General features: G+C 36.6%; 1 protein-coding gene across 14 annotated transcripts in view; it reads left to right on the top strand.

Moving 5' to 3' along the window:
- Braf (B-Raf proto-oncogene, serine/threonine kinase) overlaps positions 1–13,174 on the top strand; it is a 199,865-nt gene that overhangs the window by 72,122 nt on the left and 114,569 nt on the right. For all 14 annotated transcript variants that reach the window (XR_010048076.1, XM_063250605.1, XM_063250595.1 and 11 more), the window contains one exon: positions 282–383. Coding sequence is in view for 13 of the 14 variants with exons in the window: in XM_063250605.1 (XP_063106675.1) it covers positions 282–383 (102 nt within the window). In the remaining variant the exon portion in view is untranslated. The remainder of the gene's footprint in view (positions 1–281; positions 384–13,174) is intronic.

Below are 13,174 nucleotides of genomic sequence, written 5' to 3'. Positions count from 1 at the left end.
TGGGTTGAAACTCCATGCCTTATGTGACCCTTGGTTTTCCTTTTTCCACTTGTTTATTCATTTTCTATGTGTGTTAGATTGTGTCAATTGCTGGGAAAACCTGTAAGACTTGAAATGGTTTGAAAGTTGCTTTGTCATAGTACAGATTCATGACACAATGTCTTGCTATTTAGCTATGTAGTATATAAGAGCAGAAAATAAAGTCATTTGTGTTTCACATAAAAAAATTGTAATTCATATACTAAGTGATCTTTATTTAATTACTTTCGCATATTTTTTAGGTATGGAATATCAAACAAATGATTAAGTTGACGCAGGAACACATAGAGGCCCTATTGGACAAATTTGGTGGAGAGCATAATCCACCATCAATATACCTGGAGGTAAGCCTTTGAATATCATATCTGTCGTCATTTTGAAACAGAAAACATAATTTATAAAAAGCATTTGTACTGATAATCTTGGTTATTTTAGGAGGTAAGGTTAGAAGTAGATATTAAAGGAGAATTAGTTTTTGCCTTTATTATATTTCTTAGTCTGGTTTTAATTATTACAGTACATGCACATTACTTTTATAATTTGGTAAACATCAAAACTAAGTAAGGAATATGTCCTCCATAAACTTTAGAGTATTACTTCAAGGAAAGAGCACACTGGTGATCAGCAAAACTAGTTACCATAGCAAAATGGGGCAGTTTTGTGAAATATCTTTTCCAGAACAAGTTCCATCAGAATTGGTTTCTGGTTCCTTATAAACAATGAAATTTATAATCTTAAAAATATCCCTGTATTGCCTACCCTTTCTAATAGTGCCTTGAGGTTGTGTCAAGTCTGGAGCACAATTGTAAATTTATAGAGTTAGTCATTGTTCTTAATCCCAGGAGATAGTAGGTAGTATCATAATCACAGATAAGCCTCAGCTTTAGTTTCTTTTGGGCATCAGTCAGGTTCCACAGATAGCAAGCTGTTGTGGAATCCAGGCAGTCAGGTTCTACAGCCCACACTGCTCACCACTTATCCTTCACTACTTCTCCATATAAAAGATGGCTCAGCTATAATCACTAGTCACATATATAAATAACCCTAAATTATCAATCATCGGGTTACCATTTGACTCCAAATGCCACGTTTTTTTTTTTTTTTTAATGTCAAGGTTTTTAAAGCACAGATTGTAAGATTCCTGTTTCAGTTTCTGATTTAGTAATCCCACCACTTTTTAAAGGATAAATCCTTACTAGTTCATGAGAAAGCAAGTATGAATTTCTAAAATGAATCCTGAATGGGCGTGGTGGCATGTGCCTATAATCCCAGCACTCAGGATTGCTGCAGTTGGAGGCCAGCCTAATCTATGGAGTGAACCTCTGTCTCAAAAAAAAGAATCTTGGGAGTTTGAAAATACCAGCTTAGTAAATTGTTCTTTTTTCTCTTCATGTATGACTGAATGTGGATCACACTGTTAGTATCAGTGCTAGAACCAGAATTCTTTATTTTTGGATGCTAACCAGTTAGTGTGTTTTCTAGTATTCCATGCTGTCTCCTTCCCTTGAATATCTGAAGAAGCCAAGCAAAGGAATAATGAGAAACTGATAATCCCTTGTTAAATAGAATGAGACAGTATATGTGACAGTTTGTCTGTCAGTTATTTCTGTCTTTGGACTGTCCTCGCTCATGTATAGGACGTCTGCACCAGTTACCCTGTCTCACTAAGACTCACTGCCTCTCTTCACTGCCTCCTCTATATACACACTTCCTATTTTTTACTATTTGAATACTAATCAATAACAATAACAAATCTTTGAGCTTACTCTGGGCTTGGTACTATGTAAAGTACATTTATTAATCCTTACGGTTACTTTAAGCTAGGTGCTAGGTTGTAGAAATTTTTGTTACCACTTTTTATAGATGAAGAAACAGAGAGGTTAAGTAAGAAAATAAAAGAATACCTAACTGGCCAGTCATGGACCAAAACCTCTGAAACTGTGAGCCAAATTGAACCTCTCTCTTCTTCATGAAGTTACTGGTGTCAGGTGTTTTGCCCAGCAACAAGACAGCTGCCTAATACAGGGTCCCTTGAGACTTTATGTGAATTTTATAAAGGATTGTTCATTCCCATAAACACATCATCAGGATTTTAATGGGAACTGCATTGAATCTGTAGATTGTCACTATTAGTATTGGCATTTTGAGAGTTTTAAACAGGTTTTTTGGAGGGAAGGGAGGTACTGGCAATTGAACCCATGATGTTGCACTTGCCAGGCAAGAATTTTAAACCCTTATATATAAATAAATAGCTAAGAATAACTGCTTGAGAAAAGCTTTTAACGGGAACAAGACAGTAAAAATGGCCACAGGAACTCAGACACAGTGCAGAGAACAGAAGAAAACTTGAAAATAATTATACTTAGCATCATAGACAAGTGAAGATACAGTAATCCACTGTCATTTGACAGGTGTTCTGAAAAAGCAAAAGCAATAACAAGAAAGAACCTCTTGAAGGAGCAACTCATTTTCAGGCCCCCCTTCTGTGTTAGATGGAGACTATCATTCAATAAATTCTTCAAGACTACTCATAAAAAAGATATTCTTGGAAACTAAAAATATAGCAAAAAAGAAACTGCATGTGTATGTATATATATGTCCATAGATATATATGTATGTGTGTAGATAAACAAATGTTGAAAGATAAATGTTTCAAGAAGCAGAATAAAAATGAAAATAGAAAATATTAGGATCAGAAAAATTAGAGAATAAATTCAAACTTATAAAATTTTAAGTATTTTTAGTTGCAAGAAATAGAAACCCCCAAGAACAGATTACTAAAACAAATACGAATTTTATTTTCTCTTCATGTAACAAGAAGCATGGAATAAATTACACTGACTGGTTGTACACTCAGGTTGTCAGCCTCTGGTTGGATCAGTGCAGTTTGTTTGGCTTTTCTGTCAAGACTGCAGCAGATAGGCTGGGCATGGTGGTACATGCCTATATTCTTGGCACTCAGGAGGCTGAAGCAGGAGGATGTCTGTGACTTTGAGGCCAGCCAGGGCTACAAAGTGAGTTCAAGGCCAGCCTTAACTGCATAGTACAACCCTGTGTCAAACAAACCAAAAAAAAAAAAAAAAAGGTGGCAGATGTGAGGAACTTTCTATCATGAAACTCCTCAGCACAAAGCAGAGAATAGAAGAGAAAGATTCTCTTGAATACTGAGCACTTGCTAAAAGGAAACTATATCTTATTAACCAGAATGAGGTCATTGTCACCCCTAGACCTGTGACTATTCTTGTATTTGCTGAAATAAAAGGCTTAAGAGCTAAATTTTTCAAGTATTCACAGTTTTTTCTGAATAGCCTGTGTATTGACAAAGTGTGTGTGGTGGCTTAAATAATGGTCAGCTTACAACACCCAGCTAAACTGAACCAGGGTGGTGCTGGGTATGGAGGGCCCATCTGAGAATCATTGCCAACAGCATAAAAGAACTGGAAGGGAAGATGATGTGCTGTTGATTTTCCTGGAGAAGCTTGTCACACTGGTTTTCCTGATACGAACTCAGCTTTTATTCTTGTCAGAGGATCTTGAATCCTCGCTGTGACTGGGGATGGCTGTGGTTCTCTTTGGCAGAGCTCTGATTCTTACCTTGAGCATTGCTTCCTGGCTCCAGTGCAGGTCCCTCAGCCTGCTGGCACAAATCCTTCATCCCACTAGCACAGACTTTCAAGCTTCCACCATTGACCTTCCCAGTGAGAATCCTTAACATAGACTTGCATGAGACATTGTCGTGGATCTCTAGGCCCACTGCTGGATTCTTTGGGTCTCTAGTGGTGGACAGATCTCTGGCACACTCCTGCATTTGACTGGTAGAGTGAATGTAAAATAATCTTATAAATTATGTGTCCTGTATTAAATCTGCTTTCTAGAAAACTCTGACTACAATGTTGTACTACAGTTATTTCATCTGTGGTATTTCAGCAAAAATCCTTTTGATGTTTCTGCAGGGAAATAAATTGTTAACTACCTATCTTTGCTTTTCCTCTTCTTGGAAGCAAAACAGAAATTAATTATATCACAATCAGAAATCCTCTTCATTTTCTTTTTCCATTTACCAATTACTTAAAAATCAACTTTTAAATTGTTCAAGATTTTCTCCTAATAGACAATAAGTAACATTCTGTTGATTCCCTTTATAACTATAGTGAAATGAGCAACAGTGCTCTAAAGAATTTTGAATTGGTCTTCTCAGTCAATGTATTTCTCCCTTTTCCTCCAGTTTTCCTGTATCCATTCATCAACAAATAATCAGAATACTTTCTATGTATACATGACACAATGTGAAATGTTCTTCAAATAGTAGATGCCTTTTTCTGTACCTAATCTAGTATAGTGGAGTTAAAGAGAAAATGCTTTTGAAATTACCCTCCATGTCTAATTTTGTGACAGTTGATTCCTGATTATCTTAGAATGTATGGGTCTGCTACATTCTGATGAAGACAAAATAGCTCCTAAATTTATTAAGTACTTGCTGTGGATCAGGTACTTACTGAATATACAGTAGCTCATTTAATCTTCAGTCTTCCCTTTTGAGTTACACCTACTATTATCATTTTTGTTTCTTAGCTGAAGAAACAAAAGCACAAAAAGTTTAATAATCATGTGTTTAATCATATACTCAGTATGTGAAACCAGATATTTTGAATTCAGAGCCTGTGCTCTCAGTCATGAAGTCATTGTTACAATGTTTGGCAGCTTTTTTGACCCTTAGTGTAGAGCCCAGGACAATACAGAAACATTTGAACAACTGTGCAATAAAAGAGCACTCAAAGCTAGATGCTTCCTGTGGAATGCAGAGCAGTTAATTATTTATATATGTGTGAGCAGTTGGTAAGATTTGATTGTAGCTGGGGATTTATCTCAGTGGCATAAGCGCAAGCCATGTAAGCGCGTAGTCGTGACTTCAATCCCCGGTACTAAAAAAAAGATTTGATTATATACTGTGAGATTAAGCTAAGTAAGAATAATGATATATAGAGAAGGTTAGTAAGGATTGAACTCACGGCCCTGTGCTTGTCAAGCACATACTGTACTACTACACTACATCACCAGGCCTTTTTAAAATTTTGGTTTGATTCAAGAGTTTCACTAAGGTGCCCAGGCTGGCCCAGAACTTGTGGTCATCCTGCCTCAGTCTTCCAGGTGGCTGAGATTATAGGCACGTGCCACCATGCCCAGATCAGTAAGGATAAATTTAATGAGCTAAGTTAGAAAAAATAAAAGTTTTTACTTTTTTCTTAAAATTAAGGAGACCTTTGGATTTTTTTCTTTTCCTTCATAACTGAAAATAATTCACATCTGATCAACTTACTAAAAGTGTATGTAATCGTTACCTCTAACTCCAAAATATTTTCATCACTCCTCCCCCAAAGAGCATTCATTCGTTCTACCTCAGAGAAACCACTTTTCATCTCCATGGATTTGCTTGCGAGACACTTTTTTTTTGGTCCTTTTGAGACACGGTCTCATTATACACTTTAGGCTGACCTTGAGCTCACTTTGTAGCCCAGGCTAGTCTCTAATTCTCTATGATCCTCTTGCCTGCAGGGATTACAGGCAGGAGCCCCAATGCCTGGCTTTGTGAGACACTTTTTATAAGTGGAATCATATACTATGTGGCCTTTTGTGACTGACTGGCTGCTTTTTTATGGAAAAAAGGTAAAAATTTCATAACAGAGGAATAGTAGTTAGTACAGTGAGTACTGTTGTCTTTAAAGTTACTCAGAGTACCAAAAAGGGGCATAAAAATCCTCCAGAAGATATTATCACAAACCTTTCTTTTCAGTGAGCTAAGAGAAACTACTAGTATAACTATTTTAGTTTTTTTCTTCTTTTCCCTTCTCTTCCTTTCCTCTTTCCTCATACTGGTTTCTTTTTCCTTTTGAACAGTTTCTTCCCATTTCACAATATCTGTTGTCCATTTTAGATCTTACTTACTCTTTCGGTTTCTCACCAGGAACACAATCTGATGTTTATACATGTGGATCTGATTTATTTCACTTATGAGTATGGTCTCTAGTTGCATTTTATTTACCTATAAAAGTCTCATTTTTATCCTTCATGGCTGAGTAGTACTCGACTGTATAAAAAGACAGTATCTTTTTTTATCCATTCCTTGGTTGATGGGCATTTGGATTGTTTCCAAGATTTTAGCTATTACAAATTATACTGCTATAAACATGGGTGCACATAAATCACTGTGATGTTTTTAATTCTTCCAGGAAGGATACCCAGAAGGGGAACAGCTGGGTTGGATGGGACCTGTAATCCTAGTTTTTTGAGGAATCTCCATGCTGATTTCCACAGTGGTTGCACCATTCTGCACTCCTACAGAGTGGAGAAGGGTTCTTTTTTCACCATACCCCCTCCAGCATTTATTGTTGATTGATTTCTTGATGATAGCCATTCTTTCTGGAGTGAAACGGAATCTCAGTGTTGTTTTAGTTTGCATTCTTGAATGATGAATGATAATTAGTGTTTTTTCATGTATTTATTTGCCATTTGTATTTCTTCATCTGAAATGTATGTTTGCATCTCATGCCCATTTTTGGATTAGGTCTTTGAATTTGGGGAGTTTGACTTTTTTCAATTCTTTGTGTTCTTGATATAAGTCCTTTGAGGTAAAACTAGCTACATTTTTCTCACTCTGGGTTGGCTTTTTACTCTCTTGATGATTTCTTTTGATGTGCAAAAGTTTTTAATTAAATAAGATCCTAGTTGATTCTTTGAAGTATTTTTCATGTGATCTGTGTTTTGTTCATGAACTCTGCCTGTACCTATTAGCATAATGCCTTCAAAGTTTATCCATGTCATAGTACATATCAGTACTTTGTTTTTCTTTATGAGTATATATTTCATCATGTGAATGAAACATTTTGTTTAATGCTTGCAGGGCTCTGGGGAAAAAAGAGTGGAAATGTAGACTGGTGCAATCACTGTGGAAATCAGTGTGCATAAAACTAAGACTAGGTGTTCCATCCAGCTATTCCCCTTCTTGCTATCTTCCTTAGAGTTAAAAGCCTCAAACTATAGCAATAAATGTTTATAGTGGCACAATTTATAACAGCCAAATCTTGATAACGGCCGAAATGATCATTACCCTATGATGGTTTTTTTATGCAGTGGAGTAGTACTCTGCCTTAAAGAAGGATAAGCTTGAGACATTTCTAGCTAGATGGATGTACCTTGAGACTATATTCTTAAATAAATTGGACACACATGTTTAAATATCACATAGTTAAGGACCAAAATGTATAATACATATTGGGAAATAGGAAGATGATGTTCAAATGAGAAGGGGAACAAGAGGTAGAGGGGGAAGGAAGAAAGGGACAAGAAAAATACAGAAGGAAAAAATGGAGACAAAGGTTTTGTAAATAAGGGAGGAAGGGGAACTAAAGAGAGAGGGAGGGAATGGGAAAAAGAGAAGCAAAGATATATTATGTATAGGTATAAACTCCCTATGATGAATGTGATCATTATATCTGAAATGTACCAGTAAAATAAAAAATTAAAAAATGTGTTTATCCAGTTATCAACTGGTGAATATTTGGGCCATTTATATCTTTTGGATATTATTAGTAATTCTATAGTAAAAATACATGTATAGGGTTTTTTTTTGTTTTTTTTTTTTTTTTTTTTTTTTAGTTTTATGCTTAATGTGTTGAGTTGTTTTCAGAATGTTTTGATAATCTTTTTTTTTATTTTATTTAAGGAGAAAAAAGCAGAGAAAGGGTACAAGTTATACAGATTTACACAAAAAAATAAACAGTAGGAAATCACTAGTTAATGGATTACATATTGTCATCTTAGAAATAAGTGTTCAAGTCACAAAATTAAAGCTTGTAAAGTGGACACTCCAACAGTGAGACTGCAAACAGTTCTGTTCAATGATCCAACAAAACTCAGTGATATCATTATCTATCTTATACACTTAAATATACATGCAGTTATATCGTTTAGAGCACTTTCTTTTCCTCTCTTTTGTACAATGACAATTACACATTTTGGGTTTTGTTGCTCCCACAGTTCTTATTACTTTTTTGGAAGGGAGTAGAACCAAATGTGACATAACAGAACAGAGTCAATCAAATCAAAAGGGTGGACATAATAGATAATGTAAAACCATAATACAAGGTGATCAACAATGGTTACCATAATGCCTCCTGCTATCTCTAATAGAATTGCCTATATCATCAGTTATAATAAAATTGAACAAAACAGTAAAGAACAAAACCGGGACTTCCGGGAGAACATGGCGGACAGATAACAGATACTACGGAGGCTCTCTGAAAGACTTGGTTCAGAAGTCAGGAAGGGTGCGGAGTAAGGAGACATAAGCAGGGGGAGATATGCTCTGCTGACTCAGGAACGAACTGGGCTGAGAGAAACCAACTTGGAATGCAGTCCTGGTGCTAAAACAGGAACAGAAAAGCCTCAGTGTGGAAGCTGGACCCCGCGCCATTGGAAGCCGCGATTTGGGTTTCCCGCCGCTCGGCGACTGCCTCTACAGCGGCTCGGCAAGGAGAGAGACGCGCAGAAGCTCTGAGAAGGGGAATCTGCGAACAGAGTCGAAAACAGGACAGGCAGGGAGGCGTGCACTGACTTGTGGTGAGTGAGAGAAACTGACACTCTACCACAGTTTGACTCCAGCGGAGGACTTTCTGGTCCCGGGCAGTCCTGCGGGAGAAGGGCGCGGTGGCGACTCCAGCCACACATCCCCCTCTCAGGCGGGATTGGTGAAAAGTGCCTGGCCTGCGTGACGCTGCTAGCGGACCCGGTAGGCTGGCTCAACCCCGATCCCAGAGCCTGAGGGTGACCGGGAGGGGCAGGCCCCACGTAGGCTGCCTGGTCCCTAACTCCCTGGTGCTCTGCAGTGGGCGGGAACACCTAGCCGGCGCAATTCGATCAGGCTGTGGCTGACAGGGAGAGAAGCTGGGTCTCCTATATAAGCTTGCATATATAAGGAACAGAGAATGTGGGAAGAGGCAGCAACAAGAAAGGCTCCTTGGCCCCCAATTCTGAGAAACAGGCAATAGCAGACACCGCACCAATAGACATAAAGCGCCATATAGAGAGCCTCATAGATCAATTCAGGAATGAATTTATCAATGACCTGAAGCTAGAAGTATGCAGAATAGTTAGAGAAATGCTAAGCACCACCCAAGAAAAAACAGATGGTGGAATGGAAGAACAGAAAAAGAGGGGAGAATTGTTTGATGGAGAAAACAGAGAAAGCATAGAATACATGAAGCAGGTTCAAAGGGACTACCAAGAAACTAAGAAGTCTATCGAAGACTGGCATAACAGCTTGAAATAAACTAAGGACAGACTATCTGAACTGGAGGGCAGACTTGTAATATGGGAGAATGAAATGAAAAACTTCTTAAAAATAACAAAGAAACAAACAGCAATAATACAAAGACAAGAAGATGATAAGAGGATCCATAACTTAAGGATTAAGAACATAAAAGAAGAAGTAGGGACACAAACAAGTGAACTACAAAAGCTACTCACAGAAATAATCCAGGAGAATTTTCCTAATTTAGCAAAAGGTAAAGATACTCAGTTGTATAAAGCATACAGGACCCCAGCTACCTACAACCCAAACAGAGCAACACCCAGGCATATAATAATAAAAATTCCAGAAATTCAATACAAGAACAGAATATTAAAAGCTGTCAGAGACAAGAAACAGACCACTTACAAGGGAACACCCATCAGAATTACAGCAGATTTCTCTGCACAAACCATCAAATCACAAAGAGCATGGGGAGAAATAATTCAAGCTTTGAAAGATAATAATCTCCAGCCAAGATTGAGATATCCTGCACAACTATCCCTGGAAATTGATGGAAAAACAAGGTGCTTCCAGGATAAAGAGGAACTGGGGGAATATGCAACCACCAATTCAACTCTACAGAGAGTATTGCAGGATATTCTAAAAAAAGAAAAATAACAAAGAATCCATAAATAGTGGCGGGGAGGCCACAACGAATGGAGCAGAGAACAAAATGAAGAAGACAAACTGACAGCTACTGACAGAAAAAGAGCTCAACAGAAATGAGGCAGAGAAGATTGGATGATAGGGACAGCTATTTTGGAGAAAATGACGTCTTAATAGGTAATACTGATTTAGTATCATCTTGTTTTGAAGTCTCATCTAGCTTTTGTTCTTCTGTCTCCAATGGTCTAAATAGGTTGTATCTTATTGGATTTTATTATATACGATAGTATAAGCAAAAACTTTTAAAGACAAGGAGATTATACAGAAACCATTGTTCATTTTCTGTTAGTCGATTCTAAATACTCTGTAATGCTGTCATTCTCTTAAATGGTTTTACATTGTTTTGATATACTTAATGCTACAGTATACGAAGTTTTACTGAAGGATTTCAAGGAAAGAGACAATATGGTAACTACTTTTAGGTCAGGATTATCTGGTGGTGAAACACTATTCTGCTTAAATGGTTATGTTTTGATCTGAGCTGTTTCGCTGTTATGCCCTCTTTTATCTCAATCTCCACTCCATTATTTACTTTTTTATTTTTATCCTTTTAATTAAAGGAAAAAAAATAGCAGGATATATTATAGTAACCCACTTTGACTTTCCATTATCTTGATTTAAAGCCCTGTATTACTCTCACCATCTTGTTTTTGACTGATGTTCCCCTATTCTGTTTTGCTGGATAGTACCAGGTTCGAAAGTTTAGGCATCAGCTGTGAAGATAATGAGATTCATTATAACGCCCATTCTCGTTGACTATTATCTACTTTTGAAGACCTACAATGTCTCCAATGTTTTGGTTTTGTCAGTTTTATTCTTTACTGTTTTGTTCAATTGTATTATAACTAATGATATAGGCAATTCTATTAGAGATAGTGGGAGGCATTATGGTAACCATTGTTGATCACCTTGTATTATGTTTTCACATTATCTATTATGTCCACCCTTTTGACTTGACCGATTCTGTTCTGTTATGTCACATTTGGTTTTACTCTCTTCCAAAAAAGTAGTAAGAACCGTGGGAGCAATGAAACCCAAAATGTGTAATAGTCATTGTACAAAAGAGAGGAAAAGAAAGTGCTCTAAACTATATATGCATGTATATTTAAGTGTATAAGATAGAAAATGATATCACAGAGTTTTATTGGATCATTGAACAGAACTGTTTGCAGTATCATTGTTGGAATGTCCACTTTACAAGCTTTAATTTTGTGACCTGAACACTTATTTCTAAGATGACAATATGTAATCCATTAGCTAGTGATTTCCTACTGTTCATTTTTTTTTCTGTAAATCTGTATAACTTGTACCCTTTCTCTCCTTTTTTTTTCTTTTCTCCTTAAATAAAATTAAAAAAAAAAAAAACGACAAAACCAAAACATTGGAGACATTATAGGTCTTCAAAAGTAGATAATAGTCAACGAGAATGGGCGTCATAATGAATCTCACTATCTTCACAGCTGTTGCCTAAACTTTCGAACCTGGTACTATCCAGCAAAACAGAATAGGGGGACATCAGTCAAAAACAAGATGGTGAGAGTAATACAGGGCTTTAAATCAAGATAATGGAAAGTCAAAGTGGGTTACTATAATATATCCTGCTATTTATTTATTTTTCCCTTAATTAAAAGGATAAAAATAAAAAAGTAAATAATGAAGTGGAGATTGAGATAAAAGAGGGCATAACAGCAAAACAGCGAAGATCAAAACATAACCATTTAAGCAGAATAGTGTTTCACCACCAGATAATCCTGACCTAAAAGTAGTTACCATATTGTCTCTTTCTTTGAAATCTTTGAGTATAACTTTGTATACTGTAGCATCAAATATATCAAAACAATGTAAAACCATCTAAGAGAATGACAGCATTACAGGGTATTTAGAATCAACTAACAGAAAATGAACAATGGTTTCTGTATAATCTCCTTGTCTTTAAAAGTTTTTGCTTATACTATCATACATAATAAAATCCAATAAGATACAACCTGTTTAGACCAATGGAGACAGAAGAACAAAAGCTTGATGAGACTTCAAAACAAGATGATACTAAATCAGTATTACCTATTAAGACGTCATTTTCTCCAAAATAGCTGTCCCTATCATCCAATCTTCTCTGCCTCATTTCTGTTGAGCTCTTTTTCTGTCAGTAGCTGTCAGTTTGTCTTCTTCATTTTGTTCTCTGCTCCATTCGTTGTGGCCTCCCCGCCACTATTTATGGATTCTTTGTTATTTTTCTTTTTTTAGAATATCCTGCAATACTCTCTGTAGAGTTGAATTGGTGGTTGCATATTCCCCCAGTTCCTCTTTATCCTGGAAGCACCTTGTTTATCCATCAATTTCCAGGGATAGTTGTGCAGGATATCTCAATCTTGGCTGGAGATTATTATCTTTCAAAGCTTGAATTATTTCCCCCCATGCTCTTTGTGATTTGATGGTTTGTGCAGAGAAATCTGCTGTAATTCTGATGGGTGTTCCCTTGTAAGTGGTCTGTTTCTTGTCTCTGACAGCTTTTAATATTCTGTTCTTGTATTGAATTTCTGGAATTTTTATTATTATATGCCTGGGTGTTGCTCTGTTTGGGTTGTAGGTAGCTGGGGTCCTGTATGCTTTATACAACTGAGTATCTTTACCTTTTGCTAAATTAGGAAAATTCTCCTGGATTATTTCTGTGAGTAGCTTTTGTAGTTCACTTGTTTGTGTCCCTGCTTCTTCTTTTATGTTCTTAAGTTATGGATCCTCTTATCATCTTCTAGTCTTTGTATTATTGCTGTTTGTTTGTTTGTTACTTTTAAGAAGTTTTTCATTTCATTCTCCCATATTACAAATCTGCCCTCCAGTTCAGATAATCTGTCCTTAGTTTCTTTCAAGCTGTTATGCCAGTTTTCGATAGACTTCTTAGTTTCTTGGTAGTCCCTTTGAACCTGCTTCACGTATTCTATGCTTTCTCTATTTTCTCCATCAAACACTTCTCCTCTCTTTTTCTGTTCTTCCATTCCACCATCTGTTTTTTCTTGGGTGGTGCTTAGCATTTCTCTAACTATTCTGCTTATTTCTAGCTTCAGGTCATTAATAACTTCATTCCTGAACTCATCTATGAGGCTCTCTATATGGCGCTTTATGTCT

The sequence above is a fragment of the Cavia porcellus genome, unplaced genomic scaffold (assembly GCF_034190915.1).
Source record: "Cavia porcellus strain 051 isolate PalLab524CR breed Dunkin Hartley unplaced genomic scaffold, mCavPor4.1 scaffold_6, whole genome shotgun sequence".
NCBI lineage: Eukaryota > Metazoa > Chordata > Mammalia > Rodentia > Caviidae > Cavia > Cavia porcellus.
Note: the sequence above shows the minus strand (reverse complement) of the source record. Positions and strands in the feature narration are given on the sequence as shown.